This window comes from Medicago sativa, chromosome 2 (genome assembly GCF_051527215.1).
Source record: "Medicago sativa cultivar Bolivia chromosome 2, Bolivia_mono, whole genome shotgun sequence".
Lineage (NCBI taxonomy): Eukaryota > Viridiplantae > Streptophyta > Magnoliopsida > Fabales > Fabaceae > Medicago > Medicago sativa.
This window is the reverse complement of record NC_140750.1, coordinates 58930699-58952273: the sequence shown is the minus strand read 5'-3', so window position 1 is coordinate 58952273 and position 21575 is coordinate 58930699. Positions and strand designations below refer to the sequence as shown.

The 21575-nt window shown below is 33.6% G+C and overlaps 1 protein-coding gene and 2 pseudogenes across 1 annotated transcript; 2 read left to right on the top strand and 1 right to left on the bottom strand.

Annotated features, from left to right (window-relative positions):
- Nucleotides 1-888: 888 nt before the first annotated feature.
- LOC146949333 (uncharacterized) lies at nt 889-1618 on the bottom strand (annotated as a pseudogene).
- A 3205-nt stretch (nt 1619-4823) lies between these two features.
- LOC146949332 (potassium channel AKT1-like) lies at nt 4824-5426 on the top strand. The gene has a single exon (XM_085748517.1). The coding sequence runs from the start codon at nt 4824-4826 to the stop codon at nt 5424-5426; it is 603 nt and encodes a 200-aa protein (XP_085604643.1).
- A 54-nt stretch (nt 5427-5480) lies between these two features.
- LOC146949331 (aldehyde dehydrogenase family 2 member C4 pseudogene) lies at nt 5481-6765 on the top strand (annotated as a pseudogene).
- The last annotated feature ends 14810 nt before the right edge of the window (nt 6766-21575 follow it).

Sequence of the window (21575 nt, the reverse complement as noted above, 5' to 3'; positions counted from 1 at the left end):
AGAGAAAGTCTATTTCTTATTCAGATCACAAGCTCGTCCTTATGTTTCATGTTTAACCCCTCTTTAACACATTTCTTCCAGCTCGTTATTTTTTGTTTCCACCTTCTGTTTTATGTCGTCTAGAATATGATACCAAAGCAAAGAAAATAATCAAAAAAAGTACTCGAACTGCAAGTTCATGACTACATTTCAATTCAAACATCATATCAATAAAACATCAATTCCATGGTGATGCCATAACAAGCCATAAATGTCAAGTGAGTGTATCAATCTCTTACGATAATCTTGCACATCAAAATTGGAAAGGATTCGTAAAATAACAGATTGACAGCCAATCTTATGGGGTTTGGTAGCTCAGTTGATATGACCTAAGGGATAAAAATTAATCTAAAGACAGTTAATTCATATCAACGAGAAATCTTTCAAAAATGCATATCTTTTATAGTACCACAGTTCATAGCAAAACACACATTCCCACATTATTCTCCTCTAACCTAGGATGACCAATTCCTACACCACTGCACCAGAGGATATCAATTGACAATTGATTATGAATGTGTTTGGAAGTCCTTTAGTTGAGTTTATCTTATGACATAAGCACCAACAGTTAAGTGTTTAGGAGAGCTTACAAGTTACAAAAATAGCTAACAAAAACAGCTTACAACTTAAACAAAGACGGTTTAGGCACATTTTCTCTCTCATTCCGAAGCTATAGCTAACCTCTTCACCCAAATGCACCCTATTTCCCCCCGAATTCACAATCAACTGAAACAACCAGAACCAAAGTAATGTATAACATAATGTAATTAAGGATATGAAGTTGAACAATGGTGAGTCATTTGTGTTGTATTACCCAGTGAGAAATTTATCCCAGCTACGCGCATATCTTCAAGAACCATACATAACACCATCTTCAACAATATCATCTTTAACCCTTCTCTTCATGACAATGTCTCTTACATTATATAAATCATCAATCTCCTCATCAGTTTCATGCATATCTTCAAAATCAGATTCAAAATCGTCATCATCCACATCACTGATAGGTTCCCTCCTAAGTTCATCCATCAACTCATCATCAGTATCTTCATGTTACCTTGATAACTTCCTCACCATAATCGCTTCCATGATGGACGGAAGCATCATTTCGTCGCCTTTTAGGTATTTATCTATCCGAGATTTGAACTCTGAAACAAAACAAAATAATTAACAGATTTAGGTTTAAGAATTATTAGAATTTCGATTGAGCCTACTTCAACCCTACAAACCGACTTGTAAAGTAAGAAATGACCTACTTATAAAACATTGTAGGACCATATCTCATCTAATATGAGACTTTTAAGAGAATGGAAATGCTTTGGTTTGGAGATGAATAGAAACCTTTGTTGTCGACGTCTTCAGTGTCGAGGGGGACTGGGTCTTTGGTGGAGGGAACGCGAGATGGTTTTTCATTGGTGAAGGGCAACAGTAGAGGATGATTTATGATGGGAGAAAAAAGAGTCTGAATCAGGAGTGAGTAGAAACGGCACGTGAGGCGGTGGAAGAAGAGTGCTGATGATGAAGAAGAAGAAGATTGCAGGGCGCAAGGAAAAGCGTTTCTCAGCAGAGATCGTCTCATGGTTCTCTCCTTCTCTCTCTCTCTCTCTCTCTCTCTCTCTCTCTCTCTCTCTCTCTCTCTCTCCTCTCTCTCTCTCTCTCTCTCTCTCTCTCTCTCTCTCTCTCTCTCTCTCTCTCTCTCTCTCTCTCTCTCTCTCTCTCTCTCTCTCTCTCTCTCTCTCTCTCTCTCTCTCTCTCTCTCTCTCTCTCTCTCTCTCTCTCTCTCTCTCTCTCTCCTCTCTCTCTCTCTCTCTCTCTCTCTCTCTCTCTCACTCTCTCTCATCTCTCTCTCTCTCTCTCTCTCTCTCTCTCTCTCTCTAGGGTTTTTCAAGGATAAACCACCAAATAGATTTCAGATTCTTTTATAAAGATATAGGTCCCCCTTTGGTTTCAGATTTTTTTTAAAAAAAATCTATTTATCTCTTAAAAAAATCACTTTTTTCATTTTTAAGTGTTTGTTTAGGATTTTTAGAAAAATCATTTTATCAAAAAAAATCTATTTGACCTAAAATGAAAAGTTATTAGGATTAACTTTTCTCAAATCTATTTTTTCAACAACAAGGAGATAACACAATTGTGCATGTTAGAACTCTTTTTTTTTTAAAAAAAATGGATTTTTATGGATAGTAGGCAAACACAAATAACTTCAGATTTTTTTTTAAAATCTCTAAAAAAAAAATCTCTAAATTCTTTTGACACAAAATCTATTTTTTTTTAAAGCTGAAACAAACGCACCCATAATTTGAATAATTTTAAATTTAAAAATGATTGAAATTTATGAAGTAATAGAGAATTTTTAGGCAATTAAGATCATTTTATTTCCTTTTTTGGGCGTGCATGAATCCTAAATAAAGAGAGAATGAATTCCTCTGAATGTTCTCTATACCTACACCCTCCCTTATTTTAATTCCTCTTGACAACCAACGCAAGACACACGCATTTCTCCTAAAATTTGCATAATGTCCAAAAGAGATTTTATGCAAGTTATACACATCACTAGAGAACTCTAGCCATACTATTCATCATTCCACACAGCGTCATCATTCACCTTACTCATCCAGAAATATGTCCAGTCCTTGTGAATTGTTGGATACTTGATGACAGGTCAAGTATCCTCTTGGCTCTCCAAATGTCATCAAGGACAAAGAGGTACCTCATGTCTGACAAATATTCTACCAACAGGTTTTTCAAAATAGCAATATCTTGAGTTTTGGCAGTAATTGCACTTTCTTCTTCATTCTTCTCCTTCTCAACGCATATCAATCAGCAAATTCCTGCCCACGTAAGCTCCCAGTTTTACAACGGTGTTAATAAAGATGCTACTGTTGCTGAAAATGTTAATGCATAAAATGTTAGTGTAAAATCAGCAAATGATGCACCAGCAATTGATTCCCCTACTGGGTCTAATGAGGAACTGATGCAGGAGGGTTTTATTAGTAAATTAGTAGTATTTATTATTTAGCCAAATCTTAGTAATTTTCTAGAACTCTATATTATTATTACGTTTTATTTTATTTTGGCCCACGGGTTTGTTATTTCTTTCAGTAAATAAGCAGAACTTATGTAGCCTGGAGGCACACTTTTTGATTCAATAAAATTATTCGAGATTTTCTCTCAATTCTGGTGGATTCCGGAAACCCTTATTTTGATAGGTTTGTTGCTTGCAACCCTATTTTCACAAGTTTGTCGCTTGCAAACTTGTTCTTTTCTATCTAGGTTTAGTGCTTGCTAACCCTACGCTTCCGTACTGTGTCAGTTGGTATCAGAGCAGGTTTCTCCCGTTCTTTTCCTAACAGATCAGCCATGGGAGATCAACTGATGACGAGGGCAGAGTTTGCCGGCATAACCGCGACTCTTACCACAGACATCAAAGCTTTGTTAGATCAGATGGCGGCGTGGACAACTAAGGTTTACAACAACGCCAACAACAACAACAGAAACAATTCGAACAGAGGAGGAGAACCAATTCCGGTTATTACTGTTTGTAATAACATCAAAGCTCTGTTTGGAATACTATGAGCGTAGATATTACACAAAATTGAAGGATGATTACTACAAAATTGAAATCACAGATCGATATATCGTTGTCCGTTTTGTTACAACAAAGATTACTCCTTGTCCGACCTTTTGAGACATGCTTCCAGAATATCAGGTAACTCATGTAAGCCGATTAAAGATATTGCTAGACATTCTGTTTTGATAACATATATTCTAAGAATTCTTACGATGTTGAAAGAGGAGATCGACATTGCTCGGATGATCGAAGTACTTCCGACGTCATACGATAGTGTTACGTCTGTGAAACCGGTCGAAGAACATTCAGTCACCGAACCTGTTGTTAGTATTGTGGAGACTGATGAGCACATGGTTTCAATTTGTGATGGAGAAAATAGGAATGATGAACAACCGAAAGAAGAACAAGAAGAAAAAGAAACTGAAGAGCCTGAAGTAATTGAGGTCAAAGCAGCCAACAACCGTATAATTCAAGCACAGGAACTTAAACCAGTTGGTCAAGAACTTGTTAAGCTCGGTTCAGAAAATAATAATCGTGAGGAGAGATTGGAGATGATGACACACAAGTTAGAAAATGCAGAAATAGAAAAGTCTGAACTAAAAGAGTTATTTGTAAATTCATGTGTTGAATTGATTTTAGTTGAATCTGTCAATGATCAATTGACTTGTCAGAATAGGAATAAAAGGGAAATATTGTGTCAAAAGAAAAAAAAATGCTTTCAGAAGCACCGCCACCAGAACCTCCAGACGCAGGCTCACGATGTCTGAATACGTCACAGTCGCTGTCGGCAAACCCTCAGTCGGCAGAGATCAAATTCATCTCAATTAAGCCATGTTGTGTCAAAGCTAATATGGTGTGTTTCATCGTGGAAGAGAGTGAGAAGGATCTAGAGAAGACAAAGGCAAAATTGGCTTATACAATTTGGACCAAAGCAGAACTTATAAACTTTGTCCAATTCATTAATAGAAGCAAGGTCCAGGCGAACTACTATTATTCATTTGGTGACTCAATCATTTATATACTCAATAACTCTTATATGTCATCAGATGTAATATTTCCATGGGGAAAGAATTTTTTTGTACCCTTGTTATCTGTTAATTCCAACACAGTGCAGCAAAAGAGCAATCGCTCCCTATTCTCACATCACTAGCTTATATCCCCACAATTCCCTCCTTATACAACCCTCAAAGTTTTTCTTAGTTCTTGGTGTCTTATGTCTGCTAACTACTTGGTAGTTCTCAAAGGCGGGGTAGAACAGATTGTCGGTAAGGCGAAAACAGGAGAACTTTGTGGCAACATCAGTGTACTTTGCTATGAGCTGCAACCTTTTACATTTAGAACCAAACAGTTAAGTCAACTGCTGAAGCTGAACTGTACCACCTTGAATATTGTTCAAGCTAATGTTGGCGACGGAACCTTAATCATGAATAATCTTCTTCAGCATTTGAAAGAACTCAACGATCCAATTATGGAGGGAGTTTTCGTAGAGACGGAGAACATGTTAGCTCGCGGTAGGATGGACTTACCAGTAAATCTATGCTTTGCAGCAGAAAGAGGAGATGTCTGTGAACAACTACTGCTACAAAAGTGGGGCAAAAAAATCTTCACTAGAAGTCCATGTGTGGCAAGCATAGTCATGTCTTCTGCTGCAAGATATTTAACTCCTGTTACTCTAGAGCTAGGTGGAAAATCTCGCCAAATTCATTATGATGATGCCACTGTTGACAGATTGTTGGATCGCGATCAAGTTGGAGATGACGAGGCCACTTCAGATGATGATTATAAAGTGGATCTTGTTGACGGTGGTTCAAATTAAACAGGAACTACTACTGCTAGAATTAATTTCCATTCAATTCAATCACCACCGCCGATGCCGAAGAAACCACCAGACAAGGTTGAGGTTGACGCATACGTGTCCTCAAGAAACATCCATTGTGCTGCTATTAAGGAGAGTTCGTTAAAGACCATACCGGCTGGAATTTCAGATGGAGTACTCGATGTAGTACCTGGATTTGGTGCAATTGCAGGAATTGCAATAAGCTCATTCATGGACATTGATAAGGTTAGCTTTACTGGTTCAACAAGACGTGAAATAATGGTATCTCCAGCTAGAAGTAATTTGAAACCAGCTTCACTTGAATTAAGAGGAAAATCACCGCTCTTAATTTTTTATAATGCTGATGTTGATAAAGCTGCTAAACTTGCTTTCATTAGCATCGTATTTAACAACGGAGAAATTTACGTTGCGGGTTCTCGTGTGTTTGTTAAAGAAGGAATCTATGATGAATTTGAGAAGAAGTTGGTGGACAAAGCAAGAACTTGGGTTGTTGGTGATCCTTTTCCAAAAGTTCAACAAGGTCCTCGGGTTGACAAGAGGAAATTTGAAAAAATTCTTTCATATATTGAGCATGGACAGAAAGATGGAGTAACTCTTTCGACAGGTAGTAAAAAAATTGGAGACAAGAGTTACTACAATGAGCCTACAATTTTCTCCAATGTTAAGGAGGCCATGCATACAACACAAGATGAAATATTTGGCCCTGTCATGGCACTCATGAAGTTCAAGACTATTGGAAAAGCCATCAGAAGTGCCAACAATAAAAGATATGGCTTAGGAGCAGTAATTGTGACAAAGAATTTGGATATAGCAAGCACCGTGTCAAGGTCCATTCGAACAAGAGTTATTTGGACTAATTGTTACTTTGCCTTTGGAAAATGACATTCCTTATGGAGGTTACAAGATGAGTGGGATTGGAAGAGATTATGGATTGGTTGTTGATAAAGTATACACAGAGTCATTTATGACTTCTCTTGATATGGAAGGTTTATCAATTTCTATTATGAAGACTGATCCTTTTATTCTTCAACGATTAGATGCTGAAACTAAAGCTCCTTATTGGCCTGTTGGAGTTAGTGGTAATCGACCCCCAACAAAATCGCCCCATCACAGCTGTCACATTGAACTCAACGAATTGCATGTAGATTTGGTTCAGTTCAGGTGTCTATATTCTGCACAAAGGCACCACTCTCCACCCGTCAAGCATATACATTTCACTCAATGGGATCCAGGAGGGTGGTCTCTTGTTCATTGGAGGAGTCAACATGCATGGGAAGCTTTTTATCAGAATGAGAACTCGGGGTCGAGTTCTTTATAGGTGGAGGAGACTGATGCAGGAGGGTTTTATTAGTAAATTAGTAGTATTTATTATTTAGCCAAATCTTAGTAATTTTCTACAACTCTCTATTATTATTAAGTTTTATTTTATTTTGGCTCACGGGTTTGTTATTTCTTTCAGTATATAAGCAGAACTTATGTAGCCTAAGATGCACACCTTTTGATTCAATAAAATTATTCGAGATTTTCTCTCAATTCTGGTGGATTCCGGAAACCCTTATTTTGATAGGTTTGTTGCTTGCAATCCTATTTTCACAAGTTTGTCGCTTGCAAACTTGTTCTTTTCTATCTAGGATTAGTGCTTGCTAACCCTACGCTTCCGTACTGTGTCAGGGACATATTGTATCAGATTCACATCGTGTTCCAGCAGTACAACCCATGACTCTTTGGTTGTTGTGCAAACAGTTGAACGTCTGTCGATTCCGCTGCCTTCAAAGTCTAGTATTTCCTTTCATTTTCCATTATCTAACGTAACTGATAAAATTGTTGACACTTCTAGTTTGGTTTGACGAGAGGGTAGTGATCCATTTATTTTGGAACATGTCGATCAACAAAACAAAGCCAACGGAACCAACTCCTTTTTCGGTGCATATTCCTCTGGTTATGCCAAAGGATCTTCAACTAATTCAAGGAACTATGACTGCACAAAATATAGAGGTAGTTGCACATATTTATCCACAACTTCAAAAAGAACTTCATCTTGTTCGTGAATATCTTATTAAAGGTAGAGATGTTGATGTCCTCTTTACACCTCAACTGACGATAAAGGAGAAGAAACTGCTAAGTAAACTCAATTCCTACAAGACTCATTCTAAGGTTGAACCCAATTGCTGTTGAGAATTACATTCTCTTCTAGGGCCATTTCTATTTTCTTTTATTTTCTTTTCTTATTTAATCATTTCTTTTATTTTATTTCGTTTTTCCTTGATTTTTGAGAGTTTTGGTTTGGCCCCCCTCCCTTTTTTAAATAATATATCATGAGTAGGTCAGAATCACCTTGATGCCTCACTTATCTCTTGTCCTATGAAAAAAAATTTGGCATGCCATCTTACATTATTCTTCGCATATTTTTTCAGTCATTTTAATTTAGTTTTGATCCAAGTTAGACGAGTTTTAGAACAATTGTCTGTGGTTTTTAGGTCATTTTGTACTATTTTCATTTCGAGTCATGTAATCATAGTTTTTCCCGAAACCAAGCAGTTATAGGGTGTTTTTGATGTAATTCAAGACAAAATCACGCAAATCGGCAAAGAAAAGCATCTTGTGAATATTTGAGAAAACAATGAATGAAGACTGAAGAGACCTATGAAGACATTACAAGAAGGAGAAATTATATTCCAATTCCCAAGACAAGTTATATGGAAGAAAACACCCAATGGGCGAAGAAACAAACAATTACGCGCGAACAAATGCACCGGTGCACCCCCTGGTCTGAGCCATGCGGCCGCGGGTGCACAAAAATATATTTGTGTGCCCTAGGGTGTTTTCCATGTGCCCCACAGGTGTGGTCTGCGCACCCCAAGGTGTTATATTTCGGGAAATAATTGTTGTCTGCTACTTTTAAGGCCCAAACCCAAGTGGAAATATAGCCTATAAATACAACTCCTCTCATTCATAATTTTTCATTCATAATGAAGTGGTTTAAGAAGAAGGGAAACACTTTGAGCTTCAAGGGAAGAGTAACTAACCCCTATTGGGTAGGGTTCTAAGATGGACCTCTATTTTATTTGTTAGATCTATTTAATGTATGCCTTTTTATTCAATTATTTTATGAGTCTGTTTAATTTTATTATGCAAATTCTTAATAATTTCACCCAAATTAAGGCACACTGAGATAACGGTAATTAGGGAGGTGGCAAATCTGTTATATAAGTGAAAACTTACATGAATCAAGAAGTAACTAAGATAACTGCACCGAATTGGGGAGATTGTTATAACAATGCTGAATGAATCTAGGATTACGACCAAATACTAATTGGAACTAGCATATTTTATTCTTCTTTCATCCTTTTTAAGGTAGACGAGACAGGACTTCCCGTTTGTAGTGCTACCGAGAGAGAGGGTGTGATGATGTACTTCAAAGATTCATAGACGAGGGAAAGTTTACAACCATTGAGAATTTATGAACTGTAATTTAAATTTATGCTTCAATTACCTTTGAGAGAGTAAGAACTCCATGTAAACCTACGTATGAAGGTGCATCTCCCTATAGGATTGACAACCATAAGCATTGATGTGCGTAGGAACTCCGGTGTAATGGTTGCAACTCGACAGCTAGAGGGGAATAAAATCCCACGAACTCATCACTTAAATGGGTATCATTTAACCAATCCCTGAATAAATTGATTGTTACTTAATTCCAACAAATAAATAGAGGAGATTCGATGAATCCTAACCGCTGCTAATATTCTACAATAAAAAACAGGCTACTTCTAAATTCTCGCTCTAAGAAAAGAGAGTAAATTGCACAAACTCTCCCCATTTACTATTATTTTATTGTTTTTATTTATTTATTTTATGTTTTCAATAAGTAACGTGAATCGCCTACTTGAAACGACAATCCATATGGATACGATACTCTACTTACACTTTATTACTTTGTAAACGATTTGGTACAATTGCCTAAATTTGACCATGAATACTCTTCTTATTCTTCGTGAGACGGTAAATTGTCGTGTTATTAGGAAGGAAAATAGTCAAGGTAAGAGATTTTTTTTTTTCTCTCCATATGTCAGTGCTAGGAATAAGTTTATGTTATGAAAGAAATAATAGAATATTTAACCGTTGAACCACCTTTAACAAATTAAAGTGGCATCTAATCCTGATTATGAAAAAAAAAAAAAACAATGTTTCTAACACTACGCCTTGTGTTTGAGATGTTCGTGAAAATGAGTATTGTGTTAGTTTTGATAATATTTATATTCAAGTGCTCTAGCATAATAAAACATGTTTTTGTTTTTGGGAAAAAACTTTGAAAATAATTGTTAGTTGGATTTGAAGATATGCATCAAATTTTAAAGACATGCATCATATAGTATTCATGGTAGGTGCCTCCGTGGCTAAAATATTTTTCAACCTTGCCTCCATGGTTGAAATATCTGAACCTTGCCTTCGTGGCTGGATTATCTGAATTATGCTTCCATGGATGATTTTATTTGGATCATACGAGTCTGCGTATTCATGCATAAAAAGAAAAAAAATTATTAAAAGAATGTCTTTCATCGATTTTTATTTTATTTCATTCTTGTGGTAAAGTGTTTATTACTTGTTTATAATATTTACGTTTCGTTTGGCATGTCCTAGTTTGGATAAGAAAATTGATCTTACAATAATATATTGTTGTAGGTATACCAAAAATGAAATTTAAAGTTTGATGTGTGATAGAAGCGTCCAAGGGGACGGAAAAAAAGGGTTAATTAATTGTAAATGTAATTTAAAATACTTTTGAGATTTATTACGAAGTTGATATTTTCTTTCGTTAAGGAATAATTGTATTGTCTCTACTTTTCAATTTAATTTCATTTTCAAGAATTTTGTTTTAAGATAATGCAACAAAGAATAATATTTTTAAGTAATGTCTTGAATCAAAATCTGTGCGATACTAAAAACTATTTTTCCACATACGACAGCACTGATCTGAGTTTATAAGAAAAATAGCATCCCGTGAGCAGGTGAGTGCTCAAATCGGCAGGGGTTACCTTCAAAATGCACTTCAACTCTCAAAGATAGAATTTGAGCAAGAAGTATAAAGTTTAGGATGAATGTAATTGTAGCTTCAAGGACATGAAAAGTCATCTTTTATAGGTGAGGAACGGAGATCCACAGAGTGACGGAAGAAAGTTGTTGGTTTGCGATTACAGATGGTGAGGTGTGTAACCGTCGAGCGTTAGCCTTTGAATGTGTGGAAGAGACGTTAGGATTCTCAGAATCCGTTGCCCCTAACAGTTGTGAGCAATCCTTCCATTCAAGATGAGGGTGCGAACAGTGTTCATGAGTTTTAATGGTTGGCCCTAGTTTTAGACTCTAGTCAAGAACATGATTTTAATTAGTAATGTCTTAGAAATGATTTTTGAATCTACCTGCTTACTTGGCATTGTTAATCAAAAAAATTGTGTGTTATCTATCTATTAGAAATTGTTTCCCTTCCTCTAAAATTTATTCTCTCCTAATTGTATTTTCCAATTAATTCTTGGCGAAAAGATATAAGCAACTTTCAGCAAAACAAATTGTTAAATGTGAAGTGATCAATTGAGTTAAAAAAATTGTCTCCAAGGGAAGGAATCAATAGAAAACAAAACGAAAAAGTAAAATTCCTTTTCTGATTTCACCCTCATTTATCATGAAGGATTAATAAAAAAATTATAAGTAAATCACACTTCCCTCCCCTCAAAGATGCTTGAATTACACTCTCTTCCCCTCTTATGTTAAAATATACACTCTCCTCCCCTCTTATTCAAAATATATTAGAAATTTTTTCACTCACCTCCCCTAAGAGAAGCTTGAATTACATTCCTCTCCCCTCTTATGTTAAAGTCTACACTTTAACGTAAAAAAAAGAAAAAAAGTCTACACTTTAATCCCTCGTTTTGTATTTATTTCTAATAATCTAGTAAAAAATAATAATCTAACACACTTCGAAAAAAATAGTATTGCGGGTCTATTTAAATATAATCAAAATTTGAATATATATTTTTTGCTATTTTTTATTCACAATTTCATTGACATGTAGTTTTAAACCCTATTAAAAAATATGAAACAACTCAAAATAAAATTAAATATGTGAAAAATTACAAAAGATAATAAAGCATGGTTATTTAAAAGTTAATTGTATACTCTAAATTATAAAATCAATAGCAAAATATTTAAATTTAATTATCATTTACATTTAAATTATAAAGAAATGAATCTATTTTTCTTAAATGGTGGTTCAAAATTAGTATATATCATTAAAATATTTATTTATGTTAAAATAGATTAAAGTGTAGTGCATATTTAATTATTAAGGGAGGAGGTATTGTAATTATAATTCAAGCAACTTATAAGGGAGGGGAGTATAAATTTTACTTTTCAAAGGAGAGGAGTGTATATTTTAACATTAGAGGGAAGGGATGTGTAATTTAAGCATCTTTGAAGGGAGGGGAGGGTAATCTATATATATATATATATATATATATATATATATATATATATATATATATATATATATATATCTTTGTAAAGGAAACTTGAGTTGTTCTCATGCAAGCTTTATGATGATGTGGCACTTTAGAAAAGCTTCATATCATCTCTCAAATCTCTTAATTTCATCTCTAATTAAACACACCCACTATATTTTATGTTTTAGTAGTGCTTTATTGAACATCACTTCATAGTCCAATCCTCATTATATTTTAGTTATGCTTAAACTCATTGCCTACTATTTTTTTTTAACGGAAGTTAAATAGACTAATTAATTAAGCTTAGGTTACAAAATATATATGTGATATGTAAACGTCAAAAAAAAAAAGTGATATGTAAACTCTTTGAATCATCGTTGTGTTTAAGTAAAAAAAGATACAATTGCCTCAATTTATATGTAATAAATTAAAAGAGATAGTAGTTGAATATATCAATTACCTAATCTTCGGTTACAAAATATGTGATAAATATAAACTCCTCCATCCAGTAAAATAAAGTAGATTTTACATTCCTTCATATTCCTGTACATGTTCATCAAACAAATTATCATACTATAAATTTTGGTTTTGGATGATGATCACTTTCTTCATGCAATTTTTTGTGGTATATTTCAACTTTGTATTGTGATTTTTGTTTATCTTTCTTACTTCTCACATATGTTTTGGCTATTCATTAATGATTTATGTGACAATATAGTGTTTCACCATAATTTTGTAAGTCATGTAGTGTTTGTAAGTCCATTTTTCCAACTTCCTTTCTTATTTTTTTTTTTCTATTGCTTAGTATTGATATAACTATTTTTTTATGTGAATGAGGATAAGAAGACAAAGGAGCTCATGTAAGTACATGTCTTTCACCATAATTTTGGATAAATTAAATTATAAGTTATGAATTATTAATGCAATGAAGTGTTTCCACCATGCCTTTTATGGATATAAATGTCACAACAAATACTTTTCTACACTTTTGTTGATAAATTGGTTAGTTATACATTTTATTAAGGGCTATTCTCCTATCCCTATGTGTGTAAATTTTAGTGGTATTATTTTGGTTTTGGATCATCATTTTCACTTTTTTCAATCTGTTTTTGGATGATACACTTTAATTTTATACCGTTATATATGGAGAGAGCACATTATTTTCTTAACAAGACTGATGCTATTTTTTTATTTAATTTTGTTTACAGGTTCTATGCATAACAATTAGAGAGAACATTTTTTAGATTTGTTACGGCAAATATAAAGAAACAACTTTATCCTTCAAGGGGAGGTGGATAATGTAAAAAAAGAAATTACGCATAGTCATAAGAAAGTAAACCACACCGTTGACTAATAATATCCGAATCAATAAAAGTTGGAGTAGAATTCCAACAGTGGAGGTTTGATAGAAAACTTTTAAAGATGTTAATTTATCAACATACGAATTGTTATATTAATAATTATGAGAGACACCTTAAAAAAATATGAAATATGAAAATAAAAGTAAGCGGCTGCATTGCGTATTTTCCAAGAACATGATCAAAATATGAAAAAGACAAAACAACCAAAGATTAATCATATGCTAATTGGAGCTTATTTCAACGTTTCTTATGAGCAATATTGACAACAAGCATGGCTGCCAAATTGTGAATCTAAAGAAGAAATGCTCTTATATGATTACATTATTAAGATAAACTATGACATATGTCTTTAAACTTATCAAATATTATAAGATCAACCAAAAACTATATTCATTGTCCTTAAAATATTTACATAAACCTGATATATAAACCAATACAAATTCTCCTATTTTAAAACAACATTTATATTTTAATATAAATTAATACTAACCATAAAATATCACTATTTCAAAAAATCTTATAAATCATTTGATAAAAATATATTATATATATGATTATACTTACCACAATTTTTTTTAAGGAATACTTACCACAATTTTATCTTCTCATTTTAAAAATATATATTGTAAGTGCTATTTTAATTCAACCAGTGCAACGCACGGGTTATATACCTAGTTTACTTAAAAATACAAAGTTGTTTAGCAAAAAGAAAGCGTCGTTACATGTCGCCAATATAAGTGTTGTTTGGAAATGTTAGACCCATACGTTTATTATGGAGAAAACCCATATTTTTATGATAACTAGTTGGCATTTACTATTTATTTTTTGTCATGTATTGCTTTTCTAGCCGTTTGTTTGTTGAAACTTGTTGAAAATCTTGTAGTATATGTGATTATATAAATAAGAGTGTTCTCCTATTTTTTACAAGGTGCTAAATGATTCATATTCATATTGATATCTAAAAAAAAAGTAATTCATATTGTTGTGAAAAATGTCAAAATAATTTTACTCTTGATTTAGTGAAATCAGGTAAAATAGATCTACTGTTTAAATTTTCAACGAACTTTGATTGCTTTAAAAATTTAAACTGAAATTTTAGATATCGATTAGGACGAGAATTTGAACTCGTTATATTTTTTCAAGTTGAAGAGTGAAAATTTTGTCGTGGAATAACTTATTCACGAGTCGGTGAAAAAAGTTATTATCGACAAAATGAATTTAAGAATTTCCTAATACATTTATGTTCTTTATTTTCTATGCACTTTACATTTCTAGTTATTTATTTTCACGACTTTATATTCCATGTTTTTGTTTATTTAATCTCTTGTCTACTATGATTAGTGAGTAGACTTGCTAATCTTGGGATTGTTGGACTAATATAATGATTGAATCTTATTCAACCCAAGTCTAAAATCTATTTTTATTTAAAAGAATATCTTATCTAATCTCATCATTATAAAGTTTAATAACAAATGTCAAACGAAAGACTGAAAGGTGAAGTTTGATATTGTTATTTATAATATCTCAAATATCAAATGAATGATCGAAAGATGAAGTTTGATATTGGATCAAATGAGATTAGACAAGATAAAAAAAAAAAAAAAAACTTGAGAATAGTTTTGCAAGTCTTGGGATAATAAGGTTGCACTTAAAGGGTCTCAATGATAATCAACCATGAGAATATGCTTGATTATTATTGAGATGCATTGATGTATTTTGAAAGGAAACATAAAATACCAACTAAAAATTAAATTAGTAATCACATAAACTTTAAATAGATCGTATTCTTTTTACTACTCGATAGAACCGTATACTTACGAATTTGTATTAGATTATAACCAAAAATCACACCATCAAAGTACTAGTATAGTTGAATCCACAATGATATACACCTAATGCCTCTAATAAATGCAAGATTGCCCTCACAAACCACACCAACTTGTTTAATTTTATAAGGCTTTAATTTGAATGCTACATGATAAAGCTAAGAAATCTAGAAACACTTTTGATGTTAATTTTTACTTTTTCTAATGCAACCAAATTATACTGTTCTCAGCTCAAGCTAACCTAGTAAGGCAATACAATCATCTAAATGTTTGGCCATATAGAACCAATTGACAGAAAAATGGAACACTGAGAGTGAAATTTTTAGACATTGATTTTTTCTTTTCTACACATAGTTTTTTCTTTTCAGCCAGTGATGAAGAGGAAAGCGATTTTCAGGGATAATATGAAAAATATTTTATATTCATAAATATCACATTTTTCTTATCTAATTTCAAACAATGATATTAAAAATTTCATGGATTTAATGCATTTTCTACAAATCCAATTGTTGGAACACTAGTTAATTCTAGTGAAGAAAATTGGAAAGAAAAACACTATGAAAAAAAACTAGTGTGTGGGTGTGACTTAAAAATGTCCCACATTGAAGGGTCACCCCAACTAGTAAGTGTTTATATATGGGCAAAGTGACCTCCAAGGGTGTGCCCTTGGGGTACCCAATTTTGTGAACGGGTGAACGCTTAAAAAAAAAATTAATATATATTTTTTTGTCACTTGAAAATGTTAAATTAATTAATTAATTAATTTAATCATTATCCGTAAGCGCTACGCGTAACAAATAAATTTGTTACGACCCGACCCGATCCAAAAGCATATCCAGAAACTTCCGGATATATCCAATTAAGAAACAAAACGCGTTTGCTTAAGGATTAAGCAGACTTAATCCCCAAGTCACTCGTTTTTTGTTACAAACTCTCCCTATAAAAGGAGAGCTCGCCCCATTTGATTCTTTACACCGAAAATTCACAGTTGATGCTTCCTGTGTTTTTTCCTCTCTTCTCCCTCCGACTTGTTTTTAACAAGTTTCTTCTGCTTCTACTCCTTTCTGTCCCTTCGGTATTAAGAGTGTTCTTAAGCCCATAGTCCCTTGGTCTTAAGTTCATAGTCCCTTCGATAATATACGATTCTTCGGAATATTGAGTACTATTAAGATCATATTAAAGAATGATCTTAACAGTATATTTATATTATTTTAATGAGAAATGGTGGTATCACCATATTTGAGTGGTCGTAGTGCCATATTCATGTTTTGGAGAAGTTAGAATGATGGTAACACCATATTTGAGTGGTCTCAGCACCATAATAGAATGGTAATAATACCATATTAATTTGAACGGTTTCGAATAGAGCGGTTACGTACCGTATCGAGTGGCTTCGATCAAACGATTGAGCCATATTTTGAGGGTGTAATTCTCGAACGATTTTTCTACAGTGCAGTAGTTAATCGAACAGTTGTAGCTGGGCTTGTTTTATCCTGGAGGCGGCGTGGTTGATAGTCTACCTTGCACAATTTTGGGTAGCGCCACGAAACGTCTTAAAGAGAGCGACCTGGTCGTGACTCAACCTAGTAACAACTTTGGTAGATGATAGAATTTGAAAATTCAAATTTAACAGTTTGGAAATCAAAAAACAACAATTTTAAGACGTTTCGATCTGTTATGTCTACCGAGGAAGTTACTTATTGAGGTTCAGTTGTCCCTAAATAAAACAAGGATAAAACAAGCCGGAAATTACATCTCTTGATTGATACCACGAAGTGGTTGTAGTTTTTAAACAACAACACTAAATATATTCACATATATGTTGTCAAACTATACTGTGAATAAAGATCCGAACATTACTTGTGTGAGACTATCATTAATGGATATGGCATAATTTTCTTAGATTGCTACAGAAACTCTTTTGGACCGAAAAAAAGAAAATAATGAACTAATGATGGAATTGCTTGGATTCGGTTATTACTTTGAGTGAAATTGTTCTATACCATCCTGGAATAACCAATTGAAAAAATGCGCAGATTTAATATTCTTAAATTTGTGTCCTTGGCTAATTGGTTGAAGGAACTAACATGATTTTAGTTCAAAGGGAGTGCTAAAATTCGGAAGTTAGTTACTCTAAAAATAAGAAAGAATCTGAATTTCAGATTTCTATTGAATAAGACTGAGTTGACTCAGACTTAAAAGAAACTTGTGTACCATGCATTCTTGTGGAAAAAGATTGCACTTTGATGGTATGTTAAAAATTAAATTCTCCTTCTATTTTATTAGTTGTGTGATTTTAATATTTGACATATCAAAATTGATCACGAACAAGTGTTTAATTTGAAACTTGAGTAACTTGGACTTAATTCAAAAGTTATATAATTAGACAATTTTATTTATTGCAGTCAAGATATATGAACCAAAAGTTCATATAAATCAGAATTTAGAGAATATGAATCTCTAAACATAATAAATTATGATATGTGTTAACTTGATGACACATAATTTAGAAATGATAAAATGATATTTTTATCATATTTATTGATGACTGTGAATTTTGAAAAATAAAATTGATATGCTTGAATGTTCAATTTTTTATAACGAAAATTGAAATTTATAGAGTACCCAAGTCTAAGATCAAAAATTCTAATTAAGAAATTTTTGAAGAAAAGACAATCCAATTTGTCTTATTTTTGAACTTGGGATTGTCTGAACTATACTTAGATTCTGGACCCCAAGAGAGTTGAACTCACTAGTAGAGCCTATGAATATGTATTCATCGGGTATGCGATAAATAACGAAACATATAGGTTTTATGACCTAAATGTTAAAGTGATCATAGAATTTAAAAGATGTCGAATTCTATGTAAATATTTACCCCTTTAACTAAAGAATAGTGGGGGCACTAGTGGGGGCTCTAATGGGAGCACGACATTAGTGGGGGCAAATTAAATTTCCCTTTTAAAAATTAAGAACTAGTGGGGGCACTAAATCTGATCACATTCATGTTATCAGAAATAGTTATGAAACAGTTATAAAAACATCGTACGAGATGTTATAGAACCTCAAGGAGGTAAGAAAGCTAAAATTGCTAAAGAGTATGAACTTGGTTTATACAATGGAGGAAGATCCATTAAGCCTTAAAAAGCTATATCCTTAATGGATGCTGAATTATGGCAAGAAACAATAAACGATGAAATGGATTTTCTAGAGTCTAACAAAACATGAAACTTAGTTGACTTGTCTCATAGTTGCAAAACCAATCGGTTGTATTTGGATTTTTGAAAGAAAAAAAAAAGGAACTAAAACCTGATGGTACGGTTGATTAATACAAGGCTTTCCTTGTAGTCAAAGGTTTTAGACAAAGAGAAAAATATAGACTTCTTCGACATTCATTCACCAGTCACGAAAATCATATCCATAAGAGTACTAGTCCCTTTAGCCGCCGTTTATAACTCAATAGTACTCCAAAAGGATGTGAAAGTTGCCTTTTTATGGTGAACTAGAAGAACAAGTCTATATGGAACAACCTGAAAAATTTTGCAATTCATGGACAAGAAAACAAGGTCTATAAGTTAAATAATTATTTGAATGGTCTAAAATAAACTCCTGAGGAATGGCATGAAAAATTTGACATTCTAATGTTATCGAATGAGTATAAAATGAATGAAAGTGACAAATAATATTTGCACGATCATATATCTCTATGAAGACAACTTGCTCATATTGAAAGATTCATGTTATGAATTATGTGAAATCATTGTTTATCAACAACATTGATAAGAAAGACCTAAACAAAAAAATTGAAGCAATTCTTGGTTTCAAGATTACTAGATCAGAAAAGATAACTTTTTTGATAAATCTCACAAGTTGAGAATATCTTAAAGAAATGTAATTATTTCACCCTCAACTTGCAATCACATATTATGATCCAAGTGTAAGAACACTTGAGATGGATTTAGAAAAACAGAATATACGAGCATCATTGGCAGCACTTAGGTATGCCACTGAATGTATTAGATCCGACATTGTCGATGTCGTGAAACTCTTGTGCAAGTTTACTAGTAGACGGATGAGAAGCATTGTCATGCTATAGAAAGAGTCATGAGGTGTCTTAAGAAGACTATGACTCTAAGATTACTTCACTAGGAGTAACATATTGTACTTAAATGGTACAAGATATAAAAATAGAACATCTTTCAGATGAATATTTAGCGACTAGTGTTTGCACGTTGAGCATCACTAGAGGAGTTGTTTGTTAAAACAAATGATATTGACTCAGTCCACTATGAAATGAATCTGAGATGAGAACACTAGAGAAAACTAGTGAAGAAGCAAGTTGGCTAAGATCCTTGCTAGCTGAAATCCCTTTATGGGAGAAACCGTTACCGGCTATGTTAATTCATTGCGATAGTACCGCGGCTATTGCAAAGATTAAGAATCGTTATTACAATGGTAAGAGACGACAAATAAGGCGAAAACATAGCACGATTAGAGAGTGTATCTCTAAATGGAGCGGTTAGAGTTGATTTTGTACGTACGAATGAAAACTTAGCTAATCCTTTGACGAAAGGACTTAATAGAGAGAAAGTCCAAGAAACATCCAGTAGGATGGGACTAATGCCTATAGCCCACAAGTGATGGTAACCCGACCTACATGACTGGAGATCCCAAGAAATAGGTTCAATGGGTAAAAACAAGTCATGAAGTGGTAGAACATGCTATGAGAGAAAGAATATAGAAAGCATGATCCTGCAGCGAAAGAAGGATGAGGTAATAGTAACTCTTAATGAGATCTATACTCTATGTTGAGCGGGGTACACAGCTACAGGAGCACCCTTGATAGACTCACCTATACGAATGTGGAACTTAGGCCAGTCCTATGGAATTTCGAGGCAGAATTCCTAGAGCATTCGTTAAAACCGGGATACACGTGCAGGGCTTTAAAACGCACGGGCTTTTAGAATACACCTATGAAAAGGTTTGTGTGTGGATTCTATGTCTGAGATAGAGTTCAATGCTGTAAGCAACTCTTGTTAAATCAGAATACCTTCCACTATGCAAAGGTTCAAGTTGTTGGCGACACCTTTGTATATTAGCAAATCTTATGGAAACGTTTTACGTTATTTCTCGAAACCATTTTGAAGTCAAGTGGGGGATTGTTGGAACACTAGTTAATTCTAGTGAAGAAAATTGGAAAGAAAAACACTATGAAAAAAAACTAGTGTGTGGGTGTGACTTAAAAATGTCCCACATTGAAGGGTCACCCCAACTAGTAAGTGTTTATATATGGGCAAAGTGACCTCCAAGGGTGTGCCCTTGGGGTACCCAATTTTGTGAACGGGTGAACGCTTAAAAAAAAATTAATATATATTTTTTTGTCACTTGAAAATGTTAAATTAATTAATTAATTAATTTAATCATTATCCGTAAGCTCTACGCGTAACAAATAAATTTGTTACGACCCGACCCGATCCAAAAGCATATCCAGAAACTTCCGGATATATCCAATTAAGAAACAAAACGCGTTTGCTTAAGGATTAAGCAGACTTAATCCCCAAGTCACTCATTTTTTGTTACAAACTCTCCCTATAAAAGGAGAGCTCGCCCCATTTGATTCTTTACACCGAAAATTCACAGTTGATGCTTCCTGTGTTTTTTCCTCTCTTCTCCCTCCGACTTCTTTTTAACAAGTTTCTTCTGCTTCTACTCCTTTCTGTCCCTTCGGTATTAAGAGTGTTCTTAAGCCCATAGTCCCTTGGTCTTAAGTTCATAGTCCCTTCGATAATATACGATTCTTCGGAATATTGAGTACTATTAAGATCATATTAAAGAATGATCTTAACAGTATATTTATATTATTTTAATGAGAAATGGTGGTATCACCATATTTGAGTGGTCGTAGTGCCATATTCATGTTTTGGAGAAGTTAGAATGGTGGTAACACCATATTTGAGTGGTCTCAGCACCATAATAGAATGGTAATAATACCATATTAATTTGAACGGTTTCGAATAGAGCGGTTACGTACCGTATCGAGTGGCTTCGATCAAACGATTGAGCCATATTTTGAGGGTGTAATTCTCGAACGATTTTTCTACAGTGCAGTAGTTAATCGAACAGTTGTAGCTGGGCTTGTTTTATCCTGGAGGCGGCGTGGTTGATAGTCTACCTTGCACAATTTTGGGTAGCGCCACAAAACGTCTTAAAGAGAGCGACCTGGTCGTGACTCAACCTAGTAACAATTTCGGTAGATGATAGAATTTGGAAATTCAAATTTAACAGTTTGGAAATCCAAAAACAACACCAATTTATTTTTCCAATTCATAGATATTGTAGTTCAAAGTAATGCAATAACAAAAAAACACTTTATTGTGAACGCAAGCAACCGATCCTAGCATGGAAACATTGATTTGATTTCATTCAACTTTGCTATAACCTCTTTTA